Raw genomic sequence first — 24,850 nt, 5'->3', positions numbered from 1 at the left:
CCAACTCTCACGACACGCCAGTTGAAAAGCACTGCCCCGGCTGGACTCTTAGCTAGAAGACTCGTCTTGGCGTCACATTTTCATGCTAAAATACGTCATTGTGACGTAATCATGACGAAATTCGGGAAATTGTAGGCCAATGCTACATTGCCATGCACTGAAGACAAGGTGTATAAAATGACAGCAGAAAAAAGATTACCATCGAACAATTGACATTATGTACTACGCCGAGGTAATTACATCGTAATGTGTTTTGTGTATCGCATTGTACATTGTTTAGGTCTTCACCGGGTGAAATATGTAATTTGGAGACTATTGCGATCATTACGGTTGAGGACGGTATGGCAACCCTGTCAATAACAATGAGATTCACTGAATCAACATCATTGACATTCATTTTCCACGTCTTATTGCTTCATTTGAATTTGGCTTCGGATTACTGATTCTACGTATTTCGAAGTGGATTTTCTGAAATTGCACGAATTTGAGCCAATACTGAATGGAGATTGGGAATTGCATTTGGGCGTGATGCGAAATGATTTCATGATATCGATTTGGATTTGAAACTGATATCCTATCACAATATAAATCCTTCGCATGCCTGTATTGAGTAAATAAATACTTCCTGCTTTCTATATCGTGACGAGTCACGCGTGCAGTTGCGTGTAGCGATATCTTCAAGCTTATCACATGGCACATATTCACCACACTATTTTAGACATTGTCGTGTGGAAACCGCGTAACGCCTGTTAAATCCCCCTCATCCATTCAAGGCCAGAGAATTTAATTTTCCGTGATAACGAACATATTTATGAACTCACATACGCTATTCCACTCCACTTCAACACGTAAAGGCCATGAAACAACCAGAATAAACAGTCTTTTGTGCGAAGGTATATGTTCTCTGAGAATTGAAAGAGCGAGATCACGCCACCTCGTCTGTTCATACAATGACATTACGAATTTCACTCTAGTAGCCTAGAGTTTTGACTGGTGATCAGAGCAGAACGAATGCGGAAGCATGCGGCGGGTATTAACGACCTTGTGCTTGATTGGAGTCATTGACTTAGGTAGGTTGAACAGCTTTATAGTAATTATCAGGAGTTTCATCCGTTATAACTAAGAGCATGAACCGCTGTTTATTATTATGATTAAGTTATTAGAAGTTGCATTCATTACTAAGCCAATAAGGTCTCCGATGGCAATATATGCTGCTACGCTGTGTGAGCGCTCAGGGGAAGACTCAATATATATTGTATAGGCCCTTGTGGTATACTTAACATAGGTTCGCAACGACAAACATTACTGGAATAGGTTTACAATCCTTCATATTGGAGCGAAGGTCGGAACTGTGAATGCTTGCGACTTTGAAATTAGTTTGAGTGTTTCATGAGCGGTTCAATATCTTGAATGTGGATGATTTATAAAGGAATTTATTGACTTTTGCGCGGAAAATGTGATTTTGTTATGTCACCCTCACACTTTAAAATAAAATATCGAACTCGTTTCGGTCCCTATGGCTGCGCAACACCTCGATCAATATTCGCAATCTTTCTTTACCATTGTTGGATTAATTCTCCAGTGCTATACTAAGGCTTACTAAGGGTCGCGATTTAGGTGGGACAGTCTCGATTTTAGACGTATTTTCCGCCGGCCCTACTATAGTTTACCAGCGGTCCCGCTTTTGGCGTGTGAAAATGTTAACACTTTCTTTTGTTAGTCAGTAGATGCAAATTGTCGCGAGTCTTTGAGTCCCGCATTGTAGTTCTAAATGTTTGAGTTTGTAGTCAACAAAGTATAATAAGCCTAGCGAAACTGATGTTGATGATTGTTGGAGATTTTTGCTTTGCACAACTGCTCCAACGTATCGAATTGATCGTTACAGTTGTTACGCAATCATGCGAGTCAGAATTCGATTGCTCTCGAGGCCCATTATTCAGAAGACAGAGATGCTGCTTCGGCGAATGCTGTGGGAGTTCTGAGTGTTGCGAATTTTATGAATCATTTTACAGGACCAAGTAGGTAGAATAAATCTGTGTTCTATAGCAGCTGCACTGATTCATGTACTTGGATATTGGGCATTTGAGCAATCCATTCTGCTTGGTGTGTTAATTCGATACATTACGTATGTTTCGCAATCGTAACTGTAGTAGGACACTAATGAACTGGACTCATTGCTTATTCCCTGTGTTCTGGACCTATTTCTTAGCGGATGTGATCAGAAACGAAGTGCTTATACTTTTTTCCTAGCACTCAAGCCATCTTGTACTACTGTACACTTCTTACTCAAGTGCTGGTGATGTTTTAAGTACTATGGGGTCTCTCACAGATGTTTTTTTGTTTTGGGGGGTGTAAACTAAATTTAGATCGACATATACATTTTTCTTTGTAACCTTCAATACGAACAAACCAGCAATCATTTTTATTGTGAAGTCTAGGGCTTGTATCAGGCTATATAATGGAACCTATTATTTTTTTCAGTACTTTCCTTGAGTGGAATTTTTTTCGATTCATGTACAAAATTAGTAGGGTGGGGACCGATGATACAATAGCCAAATCAAGCAAAATAATCAAACATACTAATCATGAAACAAATGAAACATGACTACGTACAGAAAATCTTTATGTAATAATTGCATATGATGTTTTATCGCTATAACGAGGTCTTTGGAAGACACACTGTCGATTTTCGGGCAATATGTATGTACCCTCAAATTTATAAGTCCGAGCCTAAATCGAAACGTGATTTTATGACAACATTTGAGTCAATATTTAATCTATTTTTTGACGGTTGCGACCGAAAATTCTTCTTCGGCTTGCTGTAGCTTAGATTATAATACTGAGCAAGAAAAGTTGTCACATCTGAGTTTTTCAGGGTATATGTGTCATAGGTCCCCGGGTCGTGTGCCATTGGACCCACCGGGTGGGGACCGATGACACGCTCGAGCAACAAATTTTAAACGTCCATAAATATTTTTTGAAAAGACGGATATTCATGTATATGTGCGCGATAGGTAGAACTTGTATCAAAGTGCTGAGCCAGCAAAAGATCTGTTGTTTTCGGCTGAACATTTTGGGGCCAGCGATTATTTTCCAATTTTTGATCCATCGGTACCACATCTCCCCTACTTCTCGGATCTTCGTTTTTTACTTTCACTTGACGGTAGTTTTGACGTGTCTTTGATATTGGTATTTCCACTTGCAATTTGTCGGATACTCACGGCATTACTTCTCCTTATACTTGTATAGCAACGCTGAATACTTTGACCACTTCTGTTCCAAACTGGCATTTTCCGCGGACTTGATGCACGGCTACCAACATATGTCCAGAATATCTATGACGCGTCATCAATGTCGAGCTCAACCCACGATTCCTTTATAACGCATTCGTTATTTATCTACAGACAACTTGCAATATGGATACCAGTGTCGTTTGGTGCGTTGATTATACTTTGTTGTATCATTTCGTATGCGAGGTATCGCAGTAGAGTTGCGAGACGTCGCACTAACACGCAAAGTACTGCCGGCGCCACCAACAATCGTGTATTCGTGACTTCTTCGCCGCCTTATCCAGCCGCCGGTAAGTATTTGGCGAGATCTAATAATTACGGCGCCACCGGTACGGGTTGTTTTCGGCTCGTATAGCTGTTGAAGAACCATGGCCTTGTGGTGTATATTGCGCTATCTTTGTCTGAATACTGAAGTTGAAAATTGAAGCTTAAATATATGTATTTTCGGAATCAGTTCATGAAATTGGATTTCGGATGAGTCTTCAAAGATGGAGCTGTGAGCTGTACTCACAACAGTGTTGGGATCAAGTCACTACCTTCGAGTCACGAGTCATCTCGAGTCATTGCAGATTTTGACTCGAGTCAAGTCAAGTCAATCAATTTTCGAAGGTGACTCGAGTCAAGTCAAGTCACTCGATTTTTGGAGGTGACTCGAGTCAAGTCGAGTCAAGTCAAGTCAACTCACGAGTCAAGTCACAATTCAAGTCAAATTGAATCTTCGGCGTATGAGTGATGATTCATAGTCGTAACATTTTGCCAGCTGCGTGAAAGAGATTAATTGGCCATTTAGCTTGAATCAAATAACGAATATAAAGTTAAATATACAAGCAAAAAGGCGATGTATCGCACGCGCACACGTAGAACTGCTAATAAAATACGTCATTAACTAGTTACATGCTACAGTCTGTTATTATCAGCCAGAATAGAGGATCGAATACGAAGCTTCGAGAAGTTTAAACAAATTGATATGGTACTATACACCACCCATCTACGCACATCCGTGAGAATATGAACGTATAAACCATATTCATTCGATTTAAATCATAGAGGAGGGTTGGTAAAGGTGGGTACTGCTCAATGTAAGTGCTCAGTCGACTAAGAAACAGAGATACGTTTCTATTAATCTACTACTACTACTACTACTACTACTACTACTACTACTACGACAACGTATGCCGTGATCATTTCGTTTGCGGTCAATTTATTTGTGATGTAACAATGGAGGACCAGTGAAACGTACAATAAGTGAATGACTGACTGGTTGCTCTCACAAGTGTCAGCGTCGTATCGCGAATAATCCGAACGTGCACAGGATACTTTGATTTATTCGACACTGTTTGCTTATTGATGACTTGAAATTGACTCGTAAATTTTGCTCCGAGTCACGAGTCAATCCACATTTTTTAAGCGTCGAGTCAAGTCAAGTCAAGTCATTTTTGCAAAGTGACTCGAGTCAAGTCAAGTCATACGAAAAAGTTGACTCGAGTCTGACTCGAGTCAAGTCATGACTCGAGTCATCCCAACACTGACTCACAATAGACATAAAACAATGATCGACGGAATGCTGCAATTCAAAAATTGCAGCTGAAATCTATTCTTTCGGAATCTGTTGATGAAATTGGCTTTCCGATCATTTTTCGCAAATTGAGCTGTACTCACGATAAACATAAAATGGCAGTCGCGCCGTGGGATTATTTTGTTCACACTCTTCAGTGATCTACCCCAGCGTCCATTTTACAGCTTTTATCGACCTATTCGGCTCTTAATCACAGCACAAGACACAGCTAACGAAGCGATATTTGGGAAAGAGGCGTGAGCTCAATTCGCCTTATTCAAATGTAAGACAGACATAAGCTTCGAGAATTTTTCTCGATTTTGTCGGTATTATTCTACCTAACCTTGACGTCCTCTTATCCTTTAGCCAACCACGTCGAGTCAAATGATGAATCATCGCATGTAAGGCTTACAATGTAAGCCCATTGCTCGACGTTTTCTCTTAAAATACTAGATGCATTGCTAGATGCCCGATTATTCGACATCTTGTTTCCGACATTGTTAAGAATCAATATAGATGTATATATTTATTGCTGTATACGCTGACAATACTTCTGCAGAGAAAAGGACATTTTTGGCGAGATATAGGTTCGAGTTTCTATCCCGTATATATATACGATGAAACATGCCTCGTATATGTAGCTTTCTATTTATATTTTCACCATAATTTCAGCGCCGATGCCTCTACCAGGACATGTCCAGAATTACGACGACTCGCCACCCGCGTACTCTCCTCGCAAGGAAGCCGACACTGTGCCCCCTCCTTCGTATGCCTTTGCCGTCAATAATCATGAAGTTCAAAAATAAGACTTTATGTTTCCGTCTGTTGTTGATACTTGTTGGAACTTTGTCAATAGACACCCGTGCTTAATCGTACGTTCAGATATGATACTCGCAATACTTATATTTAATGAATTGTAAATTACACGCTTAATATTTTAGCCATGTAGCTATTCATTTCCTTTCTCTCTCGCTTTCTCTCGCTTTCTCTCTCTCTCTGTCTTCGCGTCTGTTCTCATTTGGCAGTATTTCAAATTTTATATTTACACATATGCACTGCAATGGTTAGTTGAAAGAAAACCTGCTTCTGTATTTCATTAATGTAAGTGATAATGATGAAATTTCCAGAATCTTTTATTGTGTAGATAACTGGATATGATACAACGGATTTTGCCATATATCCTATTTCATAGTTGTAGAGATGCATACAGCGTACACAATACACGTAGGTGTGCCGACGCAGAACATGCCCATCGTTTCCATAGGGCGAGGAAATTCCTCTTTGATATTGAAGCTACGTTTTTACGATAGCACAGCGTCGTAAAGGGCATACTACTTTTCAGATATGGTTCGAGTTAAAGAGGGCGTAATGAAAACAGATTTCCAATAATAACGGAACCGCCTAGATTACCTAGAGTGGATTGGCCATCGAAACTTCAAAACGTTGTCCTGCGTGAAGCAAAACGCCTTCGTCTCGATGAACTGTGACATTTATCTCAAGTCGAAGCACTATCAGATGAATTTTCAAGAACGAAATTCGTTCTGCTGGAAAACCTCAAGTCATCATGTGTGTTCCATGCGTTCAATTTCTGATATTTAAATTGAACCTCCATTCCGACAATAGAGAGAGAATATATCAAGTCCGTAAAATGCAGAGGACAGAGCCGAAGTACATTTTACTTTGTGGGAGTAGTCAACTAAGATTTGCGTGCTTGAGCTAATTACTCAAGTACTTACAATGTAAATTGAGATTTGAATACAAGCTGGTCAGATAAGCAGCGCTAACGCAATGTTAGAGCCGATCGGTTTTGAAAGCTGTTAACACAATGTGTGATATCTTGGATGTATCACCGCATGTATTTTGTACGCATCAATATGTGTATGAATGTATGTATACTATATATTGGGTGATTACCTGATTCCAAAAGGGATCAGTAATTTCTCACCAGGGATATCAGTCATTAACGGAAGTTTCCTCAATTTCCCATTCCACACGTCGATATGTCAATTTCACCACTGGGTAGGATTACGCAAACGTACTCATCGCAGTTAAAGAGAATGTTTACAAAAACTAATCTGTTTACATTGAAGTATCAGACAGTCTATCAAGTATACATTCCAAGCATCAGTTTGTCTTTGGAGATAAACTATAATCAGTTCTGTTAGCCTACTTTGTTATATACGTGAATTCCACATGCATTCGCCATCTACGTGAAGTCTTACAACAAACGAAAATTCGGTATTCCTCAAGCTGCAGGCCATCATGGAAGACTGGTAAGTAAAGTGCTCAAATTAGCCTATTATTTGCACAGAAGTGTAAACATGTTTACGCACCCTAACGTCAACGATGCTTTACTGATTTGACCTGAGGCTTTAGCTATAAAAGTCGTGTCCTTAAAAACCTTGAGTAGTTATGATACAATGGACGTGTGTAATCAATATTAGTGAACTGGCAGATGTGGAAGATAGGACGGTAAGGTCACCCGATAAGGCATATAGGAGGAGGATAGGATATGACCCTATGTTCTGAAAAATTGGCGGATATATGTTAGCCTGTTCTTTGAGACGTTGTAGGCACTATTATACACTGTAATTTATGGTTCAATGTGCAATGACTCTTGGAAGGGTTCTAATCAATTTCAACATCTGCTTACTCCGCACCTAACATTTGCGGGCGAGGGACTTGCTAAAAGATTTGACAAGATGACATAGTAAGAACCAAGTAATACGCATAGTACGATACGCAGCCAGGACCTTATATCTTGATTGCGCAGGTTAAACGAAGTAGTTGGGTGTGTATTCCGCCGTATGATTCCTTGTGTAATTCGAGGTCTTGCTTTTGCGTTCATGAATGATAATAAGAACAGTATATTTTTTTAATAATAACATATTGTAATCTCAATTTCATTCACTTGTTTGAAATATATTTAAATTTAATCACTCCACCCTCTGCCCATCCCAGCAAATATAAAAGATGGGATGATTAAGCGTGTTTTCGACCTTGTCTTTTAGATTCAATATATACTCACAAATCTACATTGGTGTTGTGGTGTGATGTAATACGATGAACAGCATCCGCGTTACGTTATTTTTTCTATCAAATATTATAGCTCAAGTATCCTGTGAGTATAACCACTCATTTAAAAGGCAAATACACTTGATCTGATAAATATGTCGTTGGTTGATTTTCAGCAACAACTTGCGGGACTCACACCGACTGTCCGGAAATCACGCCCTGGTGTTGCGACAATGAACAATGCTGCACAATGGAGGAGGCCAACCTCGTGATCAGACTTCAATCGGAAATATTGTAAGCATAGATTGCGTGAAGCGGAAATATTGTCCGAAAGTCGCCAATCGTGGTGATCCTTTTGTTCCTCCAATAAACCATCTACTTCACAGAAGATGATGCCACTGTCTTTCAGGTTCGAGACTGAAATGAGAGGTTTCGCCGAATGCAAACTCACAGTATGTATTGCTCAAAAGCGGCAGTCAAGTACAAAAGCCATCGCAGCAGAGTCAGAATAATCATAGTTCCCCCTTTTGCCGCCTGCGTGCTCTCTTAACCGGAGATCCCCAAGCCTCCGGATCCGGGCGGCTACAATGGAAACCCGTTTTGCACTCCGCTCAATATAAATGTAGCAATAGTCAAACCCTGAATACATTATCCGGTCTGGCTTGGACCACAAAGGCGTAAGCTAACAGTCCCTTGCTTGTTCTCGTCGAAATCTTCGGCAAAGCGACGCAAGATATGGATTTTATGGGATTATTATATTCCTTGATTGACCCAGTGGATACATTTGGAGATGTTTATGAAGTCAGCATGTACTTCAGCATTGTGGCATAATGATAAGGTGATCTGAATCGTCACTAGGTATCGTGGACACTGGACATACGTTAATATATCACATCACTAAAATGTAGAGTTGGAACTAGCAAAATAACGTCACGTGACGTCACAGGTTCACGTTCGCGTTCACACAGAACCTTTCAAAAAGGTTCCCGTTCACACGAACCTGAACCTTTCAAGGGTTCACACCATCCCTACCACAGACTGCAATGACTACCGTACTTTGCTAAGGCGATTTCATATATTTTTTTAGATTGGCTGAGATTGGGATTATCATACTTAATGTGTCCGTCGTTATCGTAGGCTGCACATTCGCGTTCAAGAACAGATGCGCGTGCTTTGGAATCTCGGACGAACTCATCACTAAGAATTTGACGAAATCCGATTACATCAAATCCGAGTCAGGTAGGCCTATACGCAATGGTACACTACAAGGAACACAATTGCGGCCGGTCAATGCAGGTGGGTCCCAAACTAGTCCCTACCTCGGCAAGTTTGCGTCCAAACTCTTCCCAAAGCGTTGGTGACACAGGAGCTTTATTTTAGCACAATTCGAGACCCAAACTAGTATTGAATACTTGCGGAAATTTCATGAACCTGGCCCATATGGAATGACATCATAAATCCAAACCCTAAGTCTCATCCCACCATTGCTTCAATTTGCAACAAATTAACGAGTGAATAATATCTCAACCAGGAAGAATATTTATGGTGTATGTATATCGTAAGGGAATAGTGAATTAGACCAATGTTTATTAACGAAATAGTTTATCCTTCATTCTTATACTTTAAATTATACTTTCGCTTCATATATGTCTTTGTACTCAACTATAGTCTAGTCACCGTTGGGCTTAGTTGGTTAACACCTGAAGGGATACTCTTGTAGACTCCTAATGCATGAAATCTGACAAGATCGGTCTTACGTAGCATCTCAACTAATTCTAATTGTATGAAACAATCACCAACAGCGCAAATTGAGGTATTATAAAGTCTAATGACGACTGCCAATAAACAAATCGATTAATACAGATTACAGAATTGAAAATGGCTGCTAACATTGACCTTTTAGGCCCGAAATGTGTTCGATTCCGCCCCCGAACACCAAAATTCTGGCTCGAAGACGAGCTATGGTATATGGACAAAGTGTATAGGAGTTAATTCTGTCTTTATTACAGCACATTCATATTGTGTTTCAGCAACTGGAAAGGTTGACGAAAATTCGAACTACACCGACCCGGCGCCACCATACCCGGATTTGGACACGGAATCGTTGGTGTGACAAAAAGGCGGGAATATCTGCGAAAATACAGACTTTTCTATACAATGAGCTGTTATTACACAATTCTAAAAGCCTGAAACTCCTGCTCTTTTCACCATAATAATCACGCATTTGCACATCTAGTATTTATTTGTGTGTGTACCCGTTTTATATGTCCGGATATGATTCCCGTGGAAAACGATACGAATACAAAATTATCGCATTAGTAGTCCAACAAATTGAAGTCCTTCTGATTATTCAGAAAGTCAACTAACTCCTCATCAGAATCTTTAGTGTGGGCGCGCGCGAAGAATTTATCCTCGCTGTCCTTTGTATTTTTCTCAGCAACACCGTTGTCTAGTAGGATATCAAGGCCGTCCACCCTGGAAAGTATTTCATCGTGGTCCGACATGTACTTTAGAATCTCTTTCAAGTAACTTCTGGTGACGTCAAATTCTATTTCGTCGACGGAATTTTGGTTGAAGTAGTCGCGATCAGAGACGGCGTTTCTCATCATCGAATCCTGACGCACGCCGGGACGTCGCAATAACTGGTCCTCGAGCATTTTGCGGTTTTGCCTGGATAGTACAATCCCTTGGCATAATTGAAGCAGGGTAGAAGAGAAAAGTAGTACGATCATGCAATATCTCCCGGTCATGTTTGATATTGACAGAGTGAGTTGGCGCACCACCCAATGTTATTTGTACCGTCAAACAGGATGTTGTGGTGAGGTCCGGATAAAGGGAGCGCATCCGTGAATGAAATGGTGCGGATGTATCCATGTTTCCTTGTTTCAACTGTTTCATGCAGTACAGCACATGCGTGAAATCGTGCAGTTGTGATGCCCCGCAAATTTTCACCATAGCAGGAAGTGTATTCAGGCAGCTGCGCTCAGAATTCAGCTGCTGCCACCATCACACTAGTTAACGTAAATAACCCCGTACACAATCAGAGGTGGTCAGTAACAAAGTACTTCTACTCTATCGAACTTCTCGAAAGTACTTTTTGCCTACATCCACATCCACACATACATCTGAAGTCGCTATGCTGTAAATTACTTGCAGCTTGCACTTCTACTTACATAGATATTTAGGCAAAACTGCTGACTTCTTGCACTTTCGCCGTTGAAAAGTAGAAATTGTTTTATGTCATGTGTGCATCACGACTATAAGTGGACGACTCTGTGCGTAATGAGAAGCGCCGGAAATGGTGGACCATTTCGTTCTGCACTATAATAAATATTCCGTAGAACCGACCCGTCTGAGCAGAGCCGCACCAAAGTATCGAACCCCCTACGCGGTGCTTTCTCTCATAGATGATAAAAGAACGATTCAGCCATTACTAGACTTTCTTATATAACATGTGGTTGCAGAGACAAGCAATAATCACCTTTCAAAGTCTTAACAGCTAGGTACCACTGTTCGCTGATACCGACCCACCCACTATGAGCGAACTTGTCATTAGAACCGCTAAAAATAGTCCGTGTATCACGGTAACTGAATGTATTTTCGAAGTTTTAACCTATATGTAGGGCCATTAGTAATTTCGCATTAGTCGCAAAGATACAGACTCTTATTTTAAAAGTAGGCATATCCGATATATGCAAAAGCATGAGACCGCTTCAATAAAACTACTTTTTGAAAGTACTTACTTGAGTATTTTCACACCTTTCATTTTCTACGTCTGCTTGAAGTATTTTAACATGCCTTTATAATTGCTATTTATACTTGTAATTGAGTAGACATGTACGGCGTTTACGTTTGGTAGCAAACTGATCACTCTGACGCCTCTATACACAATACGCCAATACATTTGATGTCATTTGTGGTTTGGGTGCGGTTTTTTTGCTATTGGGTGGTAGTACGAACTGTTATCACCAACAGTGCATAATACCTCTATAAGTGATTCTATATAAGTCTATAGTAACGGCATTAGATAGCCCCTTTAGGCCGACATTTTCGCATTGGTGATATTCTGCTGCTGCTTTACCATATTTACCTACACCACCTGTGCTTCGCATGACAGCTCCCCCCCCCCCCCATAGGCGCATGAGAAAGGATCAACAACGAGAGGAAGTTATGGAGCCGAAATTTTTGTTTAATTTGTTCATGCTCCGGTCTGAACCTGAACCATATGTCGCTAAATATCCAGTCGTCTTCAGCCTGTAATGACTTGATTAGAAACATTTGTTCGACTGTTTCACAGCTTTGCAGTTGCTTGCAGTCGATCGAATACACAACCAGACTTGTTATGGACTGAATAGCTTTTCCATAATTGTGTGCGTCAATTTAGAGTCAATTTCAGCCAATCTTAATCATCAATCGGCGTTTTTTCTCTGTATATACAATCGCTGGTTTAATTCTTCTGGTTAATTTGCGGAAGAGGCGACAGTGATAATTGTTTCATGGTTTAAACTTTGAAGCATTGTTATAAATCACTACGGACATGCCTTCAAATTCCCTTGTACCTACGTTTCTTTGTACTCCATCTGTACCCATTCTAGCTTGCCAAGCATCATTTGGATAAAAATCTTGTGCACCATAAATACCGCTGTATATTTCCGAGATAGGTTTCATTTTCTTGTACCATCTTTATGGTGTGGACACAGTCTTTTCGCTAAGCGTCTACTTTCCAAGTAGCCATATCAACGCATAACTCGTGTCCTGCATAATTAATAGTTCAAGTATAGTCGACAGTAAAGGTAACATCCCCCGATACGAATAGCTAACATGTGGAGTCGTACGTGTCACAACCTAAAGCAGGAGTGGCCAACCCGTCGCCCGCGAGAAGGTTTTGAGTGGCCCGCGAGGAAATTCTCGAAATTGGTTAATTATCAAAAATAAATTATCCATGTAATTTATCGTGAAATTGTGGGGCCGCTCAAAAATTTGATTAGCCTGACCGCGAAATAAGGGAAATTGATGACTGAAATATCAGTTCCGACGCATTGGCGTGGCCAGGGGGCAGTCCCGTTTTTCGAAGATATTCGTATATCAACATAAAGTAAAATATTTCGAGGCAGATTTATTTGACTTCACGCGATTCAATGTCATTCGAATTCTTGCTTTTAGTATCGGTAGCCCCTCCTGAAAATTCAAAATACGCCCAGTTTATAGAATTGACTGCAGTGTTGGGATCAAGTCCCTACATTCGAGTCACGAGTCATCTCGAGTCATTGCAGATTTTGACTCGAGTCAAGTCAAGTCACTCGATTTTCAAATGTGACTCGAGTCAAGTCAAGTCATACCAAAAAGGTGACTCGAGTCATCCCAACACTGGAATTGAGTCTAACTACATTACCATTGATGAGAGAACGTGTCGTCCAACATGTGACTTCGCGTCTGCACTCGCAGAAAGATCGTCGGCGATGAAACCTTTGCACAAAATGATTGACATCGACATCTTTGATATTCATATGTCCAGGCGCCGAATAATCTAGTTATTCTAGTCTTTGCTAAATGAGCCTATCGGTATACAGAGGCGACCCGCAATATACGCAAGTAACATTATTATTGAGCGAAATCATTGATTAACTTTGAAACATTTTCGCACTTGGCGCAGCTAGGACATGACTGTACACTGAGTTTTAATGGAGTAATTCTTATATCGTAGTAATAAAAGTATTGTTTTCACCGTTACCTAATCCGATTCTCTCTTAATGGACGACTACAAAAAGGCCATCAACATTCAAGTGGCCCGCGCAATGGTTCATAAATCTCAGATGGGCATTTGGCTAAAAAGGTTGGCCACCCCTGACCTAAAGTGCATTCAGGGTTAAATATAATCCACAAAATAGGTGATGGTATGGTAGATGAGTGAAGCTTCCGTGTCCTCTGATTTACCCAATTCCGTTGTGCTGTGTGTATCTGTACGTGTGGATTGCATTCCCTTTTTCGTATAGTGAACTAAATACAGAAGCGCGATAATAACCACAACAAACGATACATCCTGTCCCGACTGCAGCATTATAAACCTGTTGCCGCTCGTACAATGACGACGGAGGACATAATACATACCACAATAATGGACGAGGAAATTCCTGCTAGTATCACAATAGATTCGGATATACTTTTGGATTGACTCTCATATTTCAAAATGTCAACCTCTTTTGTAGCTATGGAAATGTTTTTCGCGAATATCTAACCATCCATTTAGTGATTTGGCCACGCGGTCAAAAAAAAACAGGCACCGGGCATTGTAGAGCCTGAACCCGGGCGGATAATATTCGCGCTAATTAGCAGTCTTTCTGCTGTAATGAATTCATCAATTCTAGTTCCTGCGGATTTATGACAAAATTAAGTTGAGCGAAATTTCACAGCAATTCCTTTGCACGCCCCAATCTTTCGTGGAAATGGTAATGAGCACGGCACTTTACGCCATCTAAATTCCCTATCGTGTTCGGATGTGTATTAGCATATTTTGACATGTAATTCTAAAACTTCAATAAATACGGTCGTGGAGGTACTGTGAGCTCAGTTTAGGCATTAAGTACAAGCATCTGGAGATATCGGTGACGATTTTTTGCCCCTTTCACTTGACATAATAAAATTGAAAGTATTGAGAGAGAAGAAGTAGCGACGTGATAGCAAACTGCTTTTTGATTTTCATTAAGAACAAAGAACAAAAAAACTCTTGTTTGCTGCCGCAAAGTGTCGTTGGGAAACATAGCATTTCGACTTCATATAATCCACTCAAACTTGTGATATTCGCACTCCATGTCGGAAACAAACGGAATATTGCGTTTCATGGTCGATATCCGTCAGACGATTCACTCTTGTTTGGAACATTGTCGCATTCAATTAAAGGGCTTTGCATTATATGTTAACATGATCAGGAAGAGTGATTCCCAACCGTAGCTCTCGGAGCCGCATGCGGCTCCAAGGTAGCTTTCTTGCGGCTGTGATTGACCTTTAACTATGCCACAAAATATAATAGACGTGGGGAATATTAGTTATGCCTAACTAAATTAACCGATATACAATTTATAGAAGTTTATTTTAAAAGTGCATGCTTTTGTTTTTGCTTGGACAGATTTTCCAAATACGATTAGAAAAGAATTATAATCGGAAAAGAAATTCGCGAAAACTTAGACATTGAATCAACTACAGTTCATTTTCATAACCATGACAAATGTCTGTACAGCCAGCTTGAATCGTTTCGCAGTATACAGTTATTTTCTACCATTTTTAGAAAAAACAGAAATTATATTAGAAATAAAACTAGAGCATAGAAACATTTCCCTAAGTGGATTAGAGTTAGAGTACGGACATTTCGCTCTAATTAATCTAATGAAACGATTAGGCGAGATGGCGTATGGGTATAATCCACAGCGGCAACTCCCACGGGTTGCGGCTTCGAGTGTGACTCCAGAATTCCTACCTAAGAGTTGGAGATTTATCTATAGGCTCCTCCTCGCTATCTCATCCTTGTAAGTGGTGTCTTATAAAAGCCTGGAGGATGCCATGCTTCAAGTCTGGCGGCTACGAAATCAAAATGAAAAAATTGGCGTACTGTAAATGACCATAGAATCGACAAACATCATGAATACCTCGAAACAAACCGAAATCGGGGAGTAGCTGGTTGTCCAAGTATCTGATACTTGAAGCTAACGAATCAATTTAACATTTCAAAACACACAGACCTGCAACAGGACTACGAAAGCGGGACATCCCATATAAAATGTATATCAATCATAAAGTTACAGTTGGCGCATTGGGTTAGCGTTAGAGCATAAGGATCGAACGATAGCATCATGAATACATTTCTTACGATAGACAACGTAAGCGATTCTACAGTTATCTTTAGTTAAGCATGTTAGTCGCAGCAAAATCACTGGGTATCGAAAAGAATCAAGCAACAAGGATCCGTGTAGCAGTCCGCAGGATTACAAATTAGCAGGCTGTCGAAGAATACTGTGGCCGGATGCTCATCGAGCTCGACAAAGGAGAAACCCCAAGTATTGAATGTTAGATTAGTTCAAAGCATGATTTTGGTTCACGAGTAGCGTACACTGTAAATAGATGGGTGGAAAATAGCTTATCGACTAAATTTTCACCATTTCCTTAAGTTAAAATCAGACCAGCATCATTATTACTTTTTGGTAGCAAGTGTTGCTTTCGAACCCATTCCAGTGTTTGAAAACGAGTCGAATACACCAATCCTTGTGGAGATATATCCCAGGGATGTAGTTTTATTCACCTGTAAAGCCTTTTGTGTCTTCTTGAAGTGGTGCACGAAAACACCACGGCATTGCTGGGATATATATCCCTTAGGAATTTGTGTATTTGAATCGTTGTCGTCGATTGCAATGGGTGTGAAAGTAAAAGGTATATTATCATAAATTTCTATTAACCTGATTTATGTCCTACGACCTACGTTATGGCGGAAATCGATGAAATATGCGATATTTTGACATTTAATTGTATAATGTATTCATATAAATAAAAATAATTCCTATACTTTTGAAAACGCAATACGATTTGTTACGCATATATATGATGGCGTTGTAAATGATACTAGTATTGATATTGTTGACGATGGTATCAATCATTATCATTATCTCTTGGCCACATTATTTTCTGTTACAAATTAGTTATCTTTGTATCCTGCCCGTCATTTGGACACTGTTGGACATATGCTAAGGCGCTACAATTAGTACCGTTTTACTTGTACAATTTTGTGATTCACTATTAAGAATATTTCGCTCTCTAATTGCAGCGAATTGCAATATTTATGTTAGTTCGCTATTTCATTTTGAGCCTCGAAAACCCGCCAGTATCAAGATGTCATTTTATCGCCCTACAAAATTAGTGGCTAGCCCTCTTTTGCTCGAGCTAGCGGTCAATCATCGCCGGCGTTCACTCGCCGAAACGCTATGTAGAGATCGCAAATACGCCTCGCGAACCTTGGGATAAACCGACACCATCAGAGAGATTTCAATGTTTCGAAATGACTGATTCTGCAAAATTCGCCGAGGATTAGGACGATGAGGGACGCCCATTAAAAAGCTTTGTCACGTGGACAAGGCTCCGAAGCTCGGCCGCAGTTGAAAGTCCGGCAAATTCGTTGTCATAAGCTGGTAACGCGGTCAATAAAAGTTCACCTGGTCGCTTTATATCAGGTGCAAAGGACGCAAATAGTGGGATTTTACGAAAACTACTTCCGCGGTGGCTACTTCAGCCAAGAAGTGAAGTTTATGGTTCTGCGGAAACTATAGCCTCACAAAATAGGTTCTGGCTACATGATTCCACAACAAAAGACAGTGCTGTCCACGATAAAAAGTGAGTAATAAATAAACATCCACATACGATATCATACTTTTCCTATCCAAATGGTTGCAATCGATCATTCAAGACACGCCCAAACAATTCCGCAAAAAGACATCTTGTACAATGATTCTACACAGTTGACATACTCCATGTTAATGCGAGCTTTACGCGCCACATACGCCGCCTGTGATTTCGATTTTGACGGCATCCTAATCATATAACCACTAGGGGTCTTGAAAAATATCTTCTTTTTTTTCAAATTTCACTGGCTACGTGATAAAACTTGTAAGTCGGCTATAAAAACCCTGCACACCAAATTTGGTTCAATTCCTAATAGTAGCCGCATTGCTACAAGATATGAAATATTTGGATTTATTATATTAAAAAATAAAATGATACTGAATAATTGTGAAATTTTTTTTTTCACCCCATGGAATTGTTAGGTCGTCTACAGAAACTATGCTAACCAAATTTGGCTCAATTCCAACCGGTGCAGTCGAAAAATTTGGAGACACTTCTCAAAATATTCGCCGACAAATCTTACATCGGGGACTGGTCCAGGCGCTGAATATCTGAAATGCACAAGTTAACTTCAAATAGTATATCCCTATGGTAGGTGCCTCAACTATCTTTCGTAACTCTTATGAGAGCTTCTTGAAGTAGAGAACTTCGGAACTACAAAACTACAGAACAATATACAATTGAGAAGTATATTCATATCATCATCATTTTACCAAATCAATACACCCACAAGATTGCGATACGATTAAAAGATAGGAGGGTACCGAAACGACTTAGAGTAGGCTAGTATTTTAATCAGACACCTAACATGGCGTACAGTATATTAAATAAGAGGCATGCACACTGGATTTAAGAAATGATAACATAAAAGGAAGCGACAAAGATCAATGCTGAATGTGTCGGCAGGCGAGGTCAGTATGTCAGATTTTAGTCCGGTAATCTTGAGGGCTGACTATAGTCTTGATTCAGTAGACATTGCTTGTATTTCGATGTGAATGTGGACATGCTCGACAACTGAAATGAGCCCGAATATTATCTGTTGACACTCGTCAGGGGTAATCGTCAGCAACTGTAGATAATTGGAAAAACATTGCGATAGAATTGTTTATATACAATATTCTTTCCAATTCTCTACTATAGTTGACGAGTGTCAACCGAAAATATTCGGGTTCATTGACTTCATTTCAATATGAATCTCATAGAAATAATCATGTTTTGTGTTTCATGTATCGATTTTCTCATTCAATGTGACTATAAATCTGACTATTGAATGTGACATTCGATAATCAGTCAAACTGACTGACAATTCACTTGTTTAGGTTAACATCACGGATGCGATACGATCCGATATTCGACGGGGAATATTGGAACCGGATACAGAAATCTTTAATCTTGCACAGCAGGAAATCAGCCGCCTCATGTCAACCGATCCTTTTCCGAGATATTTGGAGATGTTACGCTCCCCGGATCGCTTGTAAAACGTTCAGGAATATAACTATATACTTCGTCGGAGAAAATGCGGAAATCATATGCCTCTGGTGATATAGTGACATTATATATTGTTGCCATACTGTTTTCTTTGGGATAAAATTAGTCCTATTTCAAGTCATGTTTGTCGTCCTGAGCAGGCCACAGCGCAACATGAAAGGAAACGTGGTTTCGGGCTATTAAGGGGTGCAGAAATGTAATGACACCTGTCAAAAGCGAGCAGTTATCCTATCCCGACGTCGAGGCAGACAAAAATTGTGGCAGGCCAGATATTTTCATGGATGAAATTACGTCGCCTCTCCAATGTGAAGTCACGACTCTAATGAAATCAGGATAGTATAGTATCAGTCACAACTTCGTGGTAGTATCGGTCTATATCTGCGTCACAGCGGATAGTAACCTATTGTCATGGTTAGGAACCACCCCAAAATAAAGTTCCCGGTGCTTACTTCCCGGATCGAATGCGTATTCGAACAAGTCAAACAGGGACAAACTGACTATGAACTCGCTTGGCTTGATTTGAAGTGTTTCAAAAATAACATATAGCTACCACCTACCATACAATTCTAACTCTGCGTTACTTACTTGGATCAAGGCACACCTCCAGAGGTGGTCAAATTATAGTCATCGTTACCAAGTCAAATGGGCCTGGACTTAATGCCGTCAATGTCGCTTCAATTATAACACTACAAGTAGCGATTTCATACTTAAATAAGAGATAGAAATAGAAACAAAAGATTAGAAAAGTTCTCACGGAAATGGGTTTTGAAAAAGTAGATTGGCTCTATAAGGCATACTCCGAGGTGCAATATCGAATTGCAAGATGCATCTTTGCGACTAAAACATAATGAAATTTGTCCTAAACAGGCCTATGCATTTTCAGGCTTTGGGCTCCTAAATATTTGAGTTTACAATCGTCGCTTAATGCCAAGACTTGCTCTAATCATCAGCTCAGAGAGTGTGAGCACCGATAGAGAATATGTTCATTCTTACTAATATCATATTGTAATGTCATGCGTTGGCTTATTAACAATGACATTGAATCGGATCTAATTAAAAGCGTACTTTTAATATACCTTCGCGGTAGGTAGATGGGCCTAAGCCCATTCATAACACCGATACAGTAGCCATTCACGTTGGTGCAGTACAAACTCGGGTTTAAAAGGGATGGCGACAAACTTCCGCCAATGCGGTGAATGTGTGTTGGTTTACGCAACAAAAATACACCTTTACTGTTTATATATGTCTAATCACACGCCCTCATTTGGCTCCCAAAATCTGTACATAAAAGCGTCCTGCGGGGTATAGGGATGAGTACTCGTGATTTTGCAAGCAGCGAATACATTTTACAAGTACATCAATTAAAAGAAGGAAACAATGAGTGGTGCTGCCCACATGGTTCTTTTACTGGTTCTGTTGAATGCAGCTTGCAATTGCAGGTATGGAATTTTATTGCTTGTATCTAATCCTACATGTATTGTGCAAAAATGCTAACTCGAACAGATCGATGCACATTCTACGTCGCAACGGTATTGAGTCACTGAAGAAGAAACTCGAAGACATCCATGCATCAGACAACGAAAGTCTGCGTTCAGAGAAGGATGATAGTGATTACATGAAGGACTTTTTCAGACGAGCTATGGTGTGCGATGATGCCGGTTTCAACAGATGTATCTTCGAAATGTACGTATACCGTGATGGAATTAGATTGCTTCCGTTAGTGTGATCATCAGGCGTTCCGTATGGTTGCAATGAACGTGCTATTTTAATTAGGATTCCAACTAACAAGAAAATAAATTGCGCAGGCGCAGTAAATATTTCCACCAGCGAAATGTTATCACTTTCCATTACGATGGCTATTATATTTTAATGACTTGGCTGTATTCGAAATCCATAACTCTGGTAAGGATCTTTTGTCATAGATTTTATTATCGCCCACGGACCCTTTGTTTCGTTCAGAGTCTGCTAATCATTCCGCATTGCATGTCCAATTCCTATAATCCGCTCAAAATGGTCTGATCCGATGTTGTAAAGTGTGTAAATTGACCTCCATGCATTTTTCGGTAAAATCAATTCGATGAACCGTCATTGTTGGTGATATTTTCCAAGCCCTGTATATAGTCATAGATGTACCAACACAATATGCGGCCACTCAATTCGTGCATCGCAGAGCTATGGTTTAATGATGAAATTAGGGAATCAGATAAGCCGGTATACTATTTACCATTTATACAGTTACTATTTTAATTTACCGTATAAACTGAAGTTTACAACACTTTCGTGGCCTACGATAACTTACACTGGTCAACACTATTTTTGTTGACTTTGATCAGACAATTGATTTTGACTACCTTTTGGGTGCTGAATTAAAATATGACTTCCTTTTTTCTCTATCACGTCAATTTTTCGGGTTAAGCACCCACCACATTGTCTCAAAACTATTTTGTGTTTATTGAATAAAACGTTTCAAAAACCATCAGCAGTCGAAAATAAATCAATAGACTTCAAATAAAAATTTGCACGGCTTTATTTGGTTGATTTGAACTGATATTGCTTCTACATGACAAATAAAGTACGAGTTTCAGGGTCCAAATTTAGGCTAATAACCTATGATTGTGTAGCAGTGTTGGGATGACTCGAGTCATGACTTGACTCGAGTCAGACTCGAGTCACCTTTTTCGTATGACTTGACTTGACTCGAGTCACTTTGCCAAAATGACTTGACTTGACTTGACTTGACTTGACTTGACTTGACTCGACGTATCAAAAATGTGGATTGACTGGTGACTCGGAGCAAAATTCACGAGTCAATTTCAAGTCATCAAGTTATCGGTGTCGATAAAAATCACTGTATCTTGCATATCTTCGGATTGTTCGCGAAGAGCTGCTGGAACCCGTGACAGCAACCAATCATTTAATGATGGTACGTTTTACTGAGCTTTCATTGTTCTCTCACAAATAAATTGATCACAAACGAAGTGATCGAAGCTTACAGCTTACGTTGTCGCAAACTATAGTAGTAAAGTCATTTAATACGAAAATATCCATTTCTGTTCTCTGTTCTTACCTTAACCCAACCTCTTGTTTTATTGAAATTTTACAGGTATATCTAGATATCCCTGGAAATTTCAATATATATAGTTTACATACTCCTCAACCATTGGCGCAGAATCGAATTGTGTCATATCAATACGTGTAAATGGGTAATGTATTGCATCTCATCAATTCGTTTCTCTATTCTCTATTTTAGCTGGCAGTTCTACGTATATGTGGGGGATACGGCGCCTTATTGCGTGTATATTTAAGTCTGTATTCGTTCTTCGCTTCAGAATCAATGACCACTCAATCTGTAATTCAGACAGCTAGAAAAATACAATGACGTAATCATGCTTCATACTTCGAAAACGCAACTTGACTTGACTTGAATTGTGACTTGACTCGTGACTTGACTTGACTTGACTCGACTTGACTCGAGTCACCTCCGAAAATCGAGTGACTTGACTTGACTCGAGTCACCTTCGAAAATCGATTGACTTGACTTGAATCGAGTCAAAAGTAGTGACTTGATCCCAACACTGTTGTGTAGGTCGTTTAGTTTGATACCCGAGCAATAGTGAGCTAACATATGTAAGTTCCAATCTACTCCGGTATATTACCCCTATCATCTTCAGATGTTGGAGGACATTTTCTCCTTGTCCATCTCTGACTATATCAAGGTTTCTAGGGAAATTATTTAGCTATTTTAGCTTTTTTGAATGTCTGCTGTCCGTCATAAAGATATGGCAGTGGCACATGTGTATCAGGGTTACATGTGCAATGTGTGTGAAATATATCCTCGGATGAATGCATCCTCTAACCAAAAATGGGTGAAAACATCGGCCTAGATCGATACCAGTACCTTTTTCATACATAATTCAATCGAGCCATTGACTATATAACTTATTATGTGATAAAGTGTGGATTTTTATATGAAATGGAAAAGTAATATGGCTAAATTCGTGAACAATTCGTGAAAATTTGCATATTTTGGGCATATGTCGCAAAGCAAAAAATTGACGTGATAGAAGAAAACCAGTGGCATTTTTGGAATCAGCACGCCAAAATTTACCTAAACCAAGTGCAAAATCAAAGTCAACAAATTTTTCGTTCAAAATTGTTGTCCAGTGTTATCGTTGGCCCCGACCCTTCTCGTTCATTAATTAGACACCAGTCTATAAAATGAACACTTCCTGCGGCGACAATCACAATATGATTAGCTGATTACCACCACACTACCAACACTATTTTCAGCTCAATATTTTTGGTGAATTCATTTTCAGATATCATGGGACCGAGTGACTATACGCTCCAACAAAGCAGAGATGTGTGAACATATGTCGGTCTCGATCGAATGTGTAACCGGAACTTTTTTTATTATTCAGAATTCAGCATGTGTTTTGATATTATCACGATTACAGTGTCACTGCCACCCCTGGTTTGTTGCCTCAATGCAGATTGTGACGCGTCACTAATTTGTCTTCGTTCTTGACAGCAGGGGTGTATGTAATTGAAGAGATGGATGGGACTCGCTAATCCTAGTTTTCGTAGTTCAGCTAGATAGGATGCAGACTGCAGAGGTTCGCCTGTGTAGTTCATATCAATAACCGCCTGCACAGATGGCGCCGACGCTCACCACTACGCTATCTCCCCCATGTGCAAGACGGCAAAGTCAACATGAAATATATATGTATTTGATACGATACAGAACAAGATTCCATAAAGTATGAGTCGCGAGAGGTCTACATTTAGGTAGCAACCGCACCACTGCAACCGTTTAATACGTATTTCATATTTGCCAAATTTCTTGGAACAAAAACTGTTGTCGAATAATCGGATTGTCATTACACATGTCAAACAATTCCTCAGCGTGATACATTGGTATGACTTATACTGCTTTTTATCGATGTAATTCTATGTGCCCATTGCACATCCATTACTCACCGAATCTTTTGCCAAACATCCTAGTCGACATAGGCCTATTTACCGACGCACACCGCAGCAACGTCTTGAAGGAACGAAAATTGGCGACGGCTGGAGCTGGAAAAATTATATACTCTACTGTTGCATCCACTCTAAACTCAACTCTATATGGTCTATAACAGTGGTTCCCAACGTGGGGGCGCGCCCCCCTTGGGAGTGCGTGAAAGCATCTGAAGGGGGGCACGAAGAAGTGGTCAACTGAATTTTTTCGCGCTCTGCGCGATTTACCTCAAATTCACTGGTGTTTCTCTATATATAGACCGAATTGCATATTTTTGAATTCTCTCATCAACAATCATAACCTTCCATGCCATCAAACAATCTGTTGGGATTGCTAGCATTCCGGTTGGATTTTGTGATATGGCGATAAGGGGGCGCGAGATTTTTCACTATCACAAAGGGGGGCGTGTCTAAGAAAAGGTTGGGAACCACTGGTCTCTACTCTATACTTGTTAAACTTGCGGCGAGTTCAGAGACATTGTTGGACAGCTCATTTGGTGTGCATTTATATTGAGCATTTAGTATTGTCACCAAGTGTCCAGTATTGAGTACGGTCAATGGACAGTGGACACTCGATGGACACGAGAGAAAGCATGTCACTCATCTGTTTGTCTTGTATATTGCCGACGTCCTACTGCCTGAAGGTGCCGTCGATAGAAAACATCTCTGAAAGCATCCGTCGTATCTAAGATAGCCTATTCCGCAGCCTATTCCACAGTATCAAATTTCCCATACTGCTGAGCACATTGTGGAAGGCCTCCTGATACTATAACATATCCAAAATGTAACAGTTGTTTTCGGAGAGAACATATTGACGACCACACTCTAGGCATTCAGATAAGAAGTCAGATGCTTGGTCAATGGTCATGATACTCGGTGCTGCCCGTTTGTTTCTGTGGTATTCATGGTGTTTGTCGACTACTATGATCATTTACACCAAGCCGGTATTCTTTGTTTGTATTTCGTAACTGCCGACTTATAGCCCGGCTCACTTCTAGGCTTTTTGTAAGACACCGCTTACGCGGATAAGGTGGCGAGGAGAAGCCTATAGGTAAACCTCCAACACTTAGGTATAGGAATTCTGAAGTTCAACTCGGCCGGA

The 24,850-nt window shown here is 40.1% G+C and overlaps 2 protein-coding genes and 1 long non-coding RNA gene across 3 annotated transcripts; all 3 read left to right on the top strand.

Moving 5' to 3' along the window:
* Window positions 1–839: 839 nt before the first annotated feature.
* Window positions 840–6,089, top strand: LOC145443030 (uncharacterized). The gene is made up of 4 exons (XM_080321011.1): window positions 840–1,070; window positions 1,886–2,018; window positions 3,405–3,580; window positions 5,518–6,089. Exons 1-4 carry the CDS (start codon window positions 1,022–1,024, stop codon window positions 5,649–5,651), a joined length of 492 nt encoding a protein of 163 aa, XP_080177137.1. The 5' UTR covers window positions 840–1,021; the 3' UTR covers window positions 5,652–6,089.
* Window positions 6,090–7,257: 1,168 nt separating this feature from the next.
* LOC145443031 (uncharacterized) lies at window positions 7,258–10,100 on the top strand. Its single transcript, XM_080321012.1, has 5 exons — window positions 7,258–7,317; window positions 7,857–7,966; window positions 8,037–8,154; window positions 8,948–9,099; window positions 9,891–10,100. The coding sequence occupies exons 2-5, from the start codon at window positions 7,909–7,911 to the stop codon at window positions 9,971–9,973; spliced, it is 411 nt and encodes a 136-aa protein (XP_080177138.1). The 5' UTR covers window positions 7,258–7,317; window positions 7,857–7,908; the 3' UTR covers window positions 9,974–10,100.
* A 9,907-nt stretch (window positions 10,101–20,007) lies between these two features.
* Window positions 20,008–23,203, top strand: LOC145442294 (uncharacterized). The gene is made up of 3 exons (XR_013916015.1): window positions 20,008–20,168; window positions 20,233–20,412; window positions 23,049–23,203. It is a non-coding gene; the product is annotated as an uncharacterized LOC145442294 (long non-coding RNA).
* The last annotated feature ends 1,647 nt before the right edge of the window (window positions 23,204–24,850 follow it).

Source organism: Botryllus schlosseri, chromosome 7 (genome assembly GCF_051294905.1).
Source record: "Botryllus schlosseri isolate E-star chromosome 7, Bs_hap1, whole genome shotgun sequence".
Taxonomy (NCBI): domain Eukaryota; kingdom Metazoa; phylum Chordata; class Ascidiacea; order Stolidobranchia; family Styelidae; genus Botryllus; species Botryllus schlosseri.
This window is presented reverse-complemented; position numbering and strand designations above follow the sequence as displayed.

Bases quoted from the DNA above. Each gene is read 5' to 3' on its own strand.
- LOC145443030 (XM_080321011.1), top strand. From the start codon at position 1,022: ATGCGGCGGGTATTAACGACCTTGTGCTTGATTGGAGTCATTGACTTA. The intron at 1,071-1,885 runs GTAGGTTGAACA...TGATCGTTACAG, and splicing joins GATTGGAGTCATTGACTTAG to TTGTTACGCAATCATGCGAG. The intron at 2,019-3,404 runs GTAGGTAGAATA...ATTTATCTACAG, and splicing joins GAATCATTTTACAGGACCAA to ACAACTTGCAATATGGATAC.
- LOC145443031 (XM_080321012.1), top strand. From the start codon at position 7,909: ATGAACAGCATCCGCGTTACGTTATTTTTTCTATCAAATATTATAGCT. The intron at 7,967-8,036 runs GTGAGTATAACC...GTTGATTTTCAG, and splicing joins TATTATAGCTCAAGTATCCT to CAACAACTTGCGGGACTCAC. The intron at 9,100-9,890 runs GTAGGCCTATAC...ATTGTGTTTCAG, and splicing joins TTACATCAAATCCGAGTCAG to CAACTGGAAAGGTTGACGAA.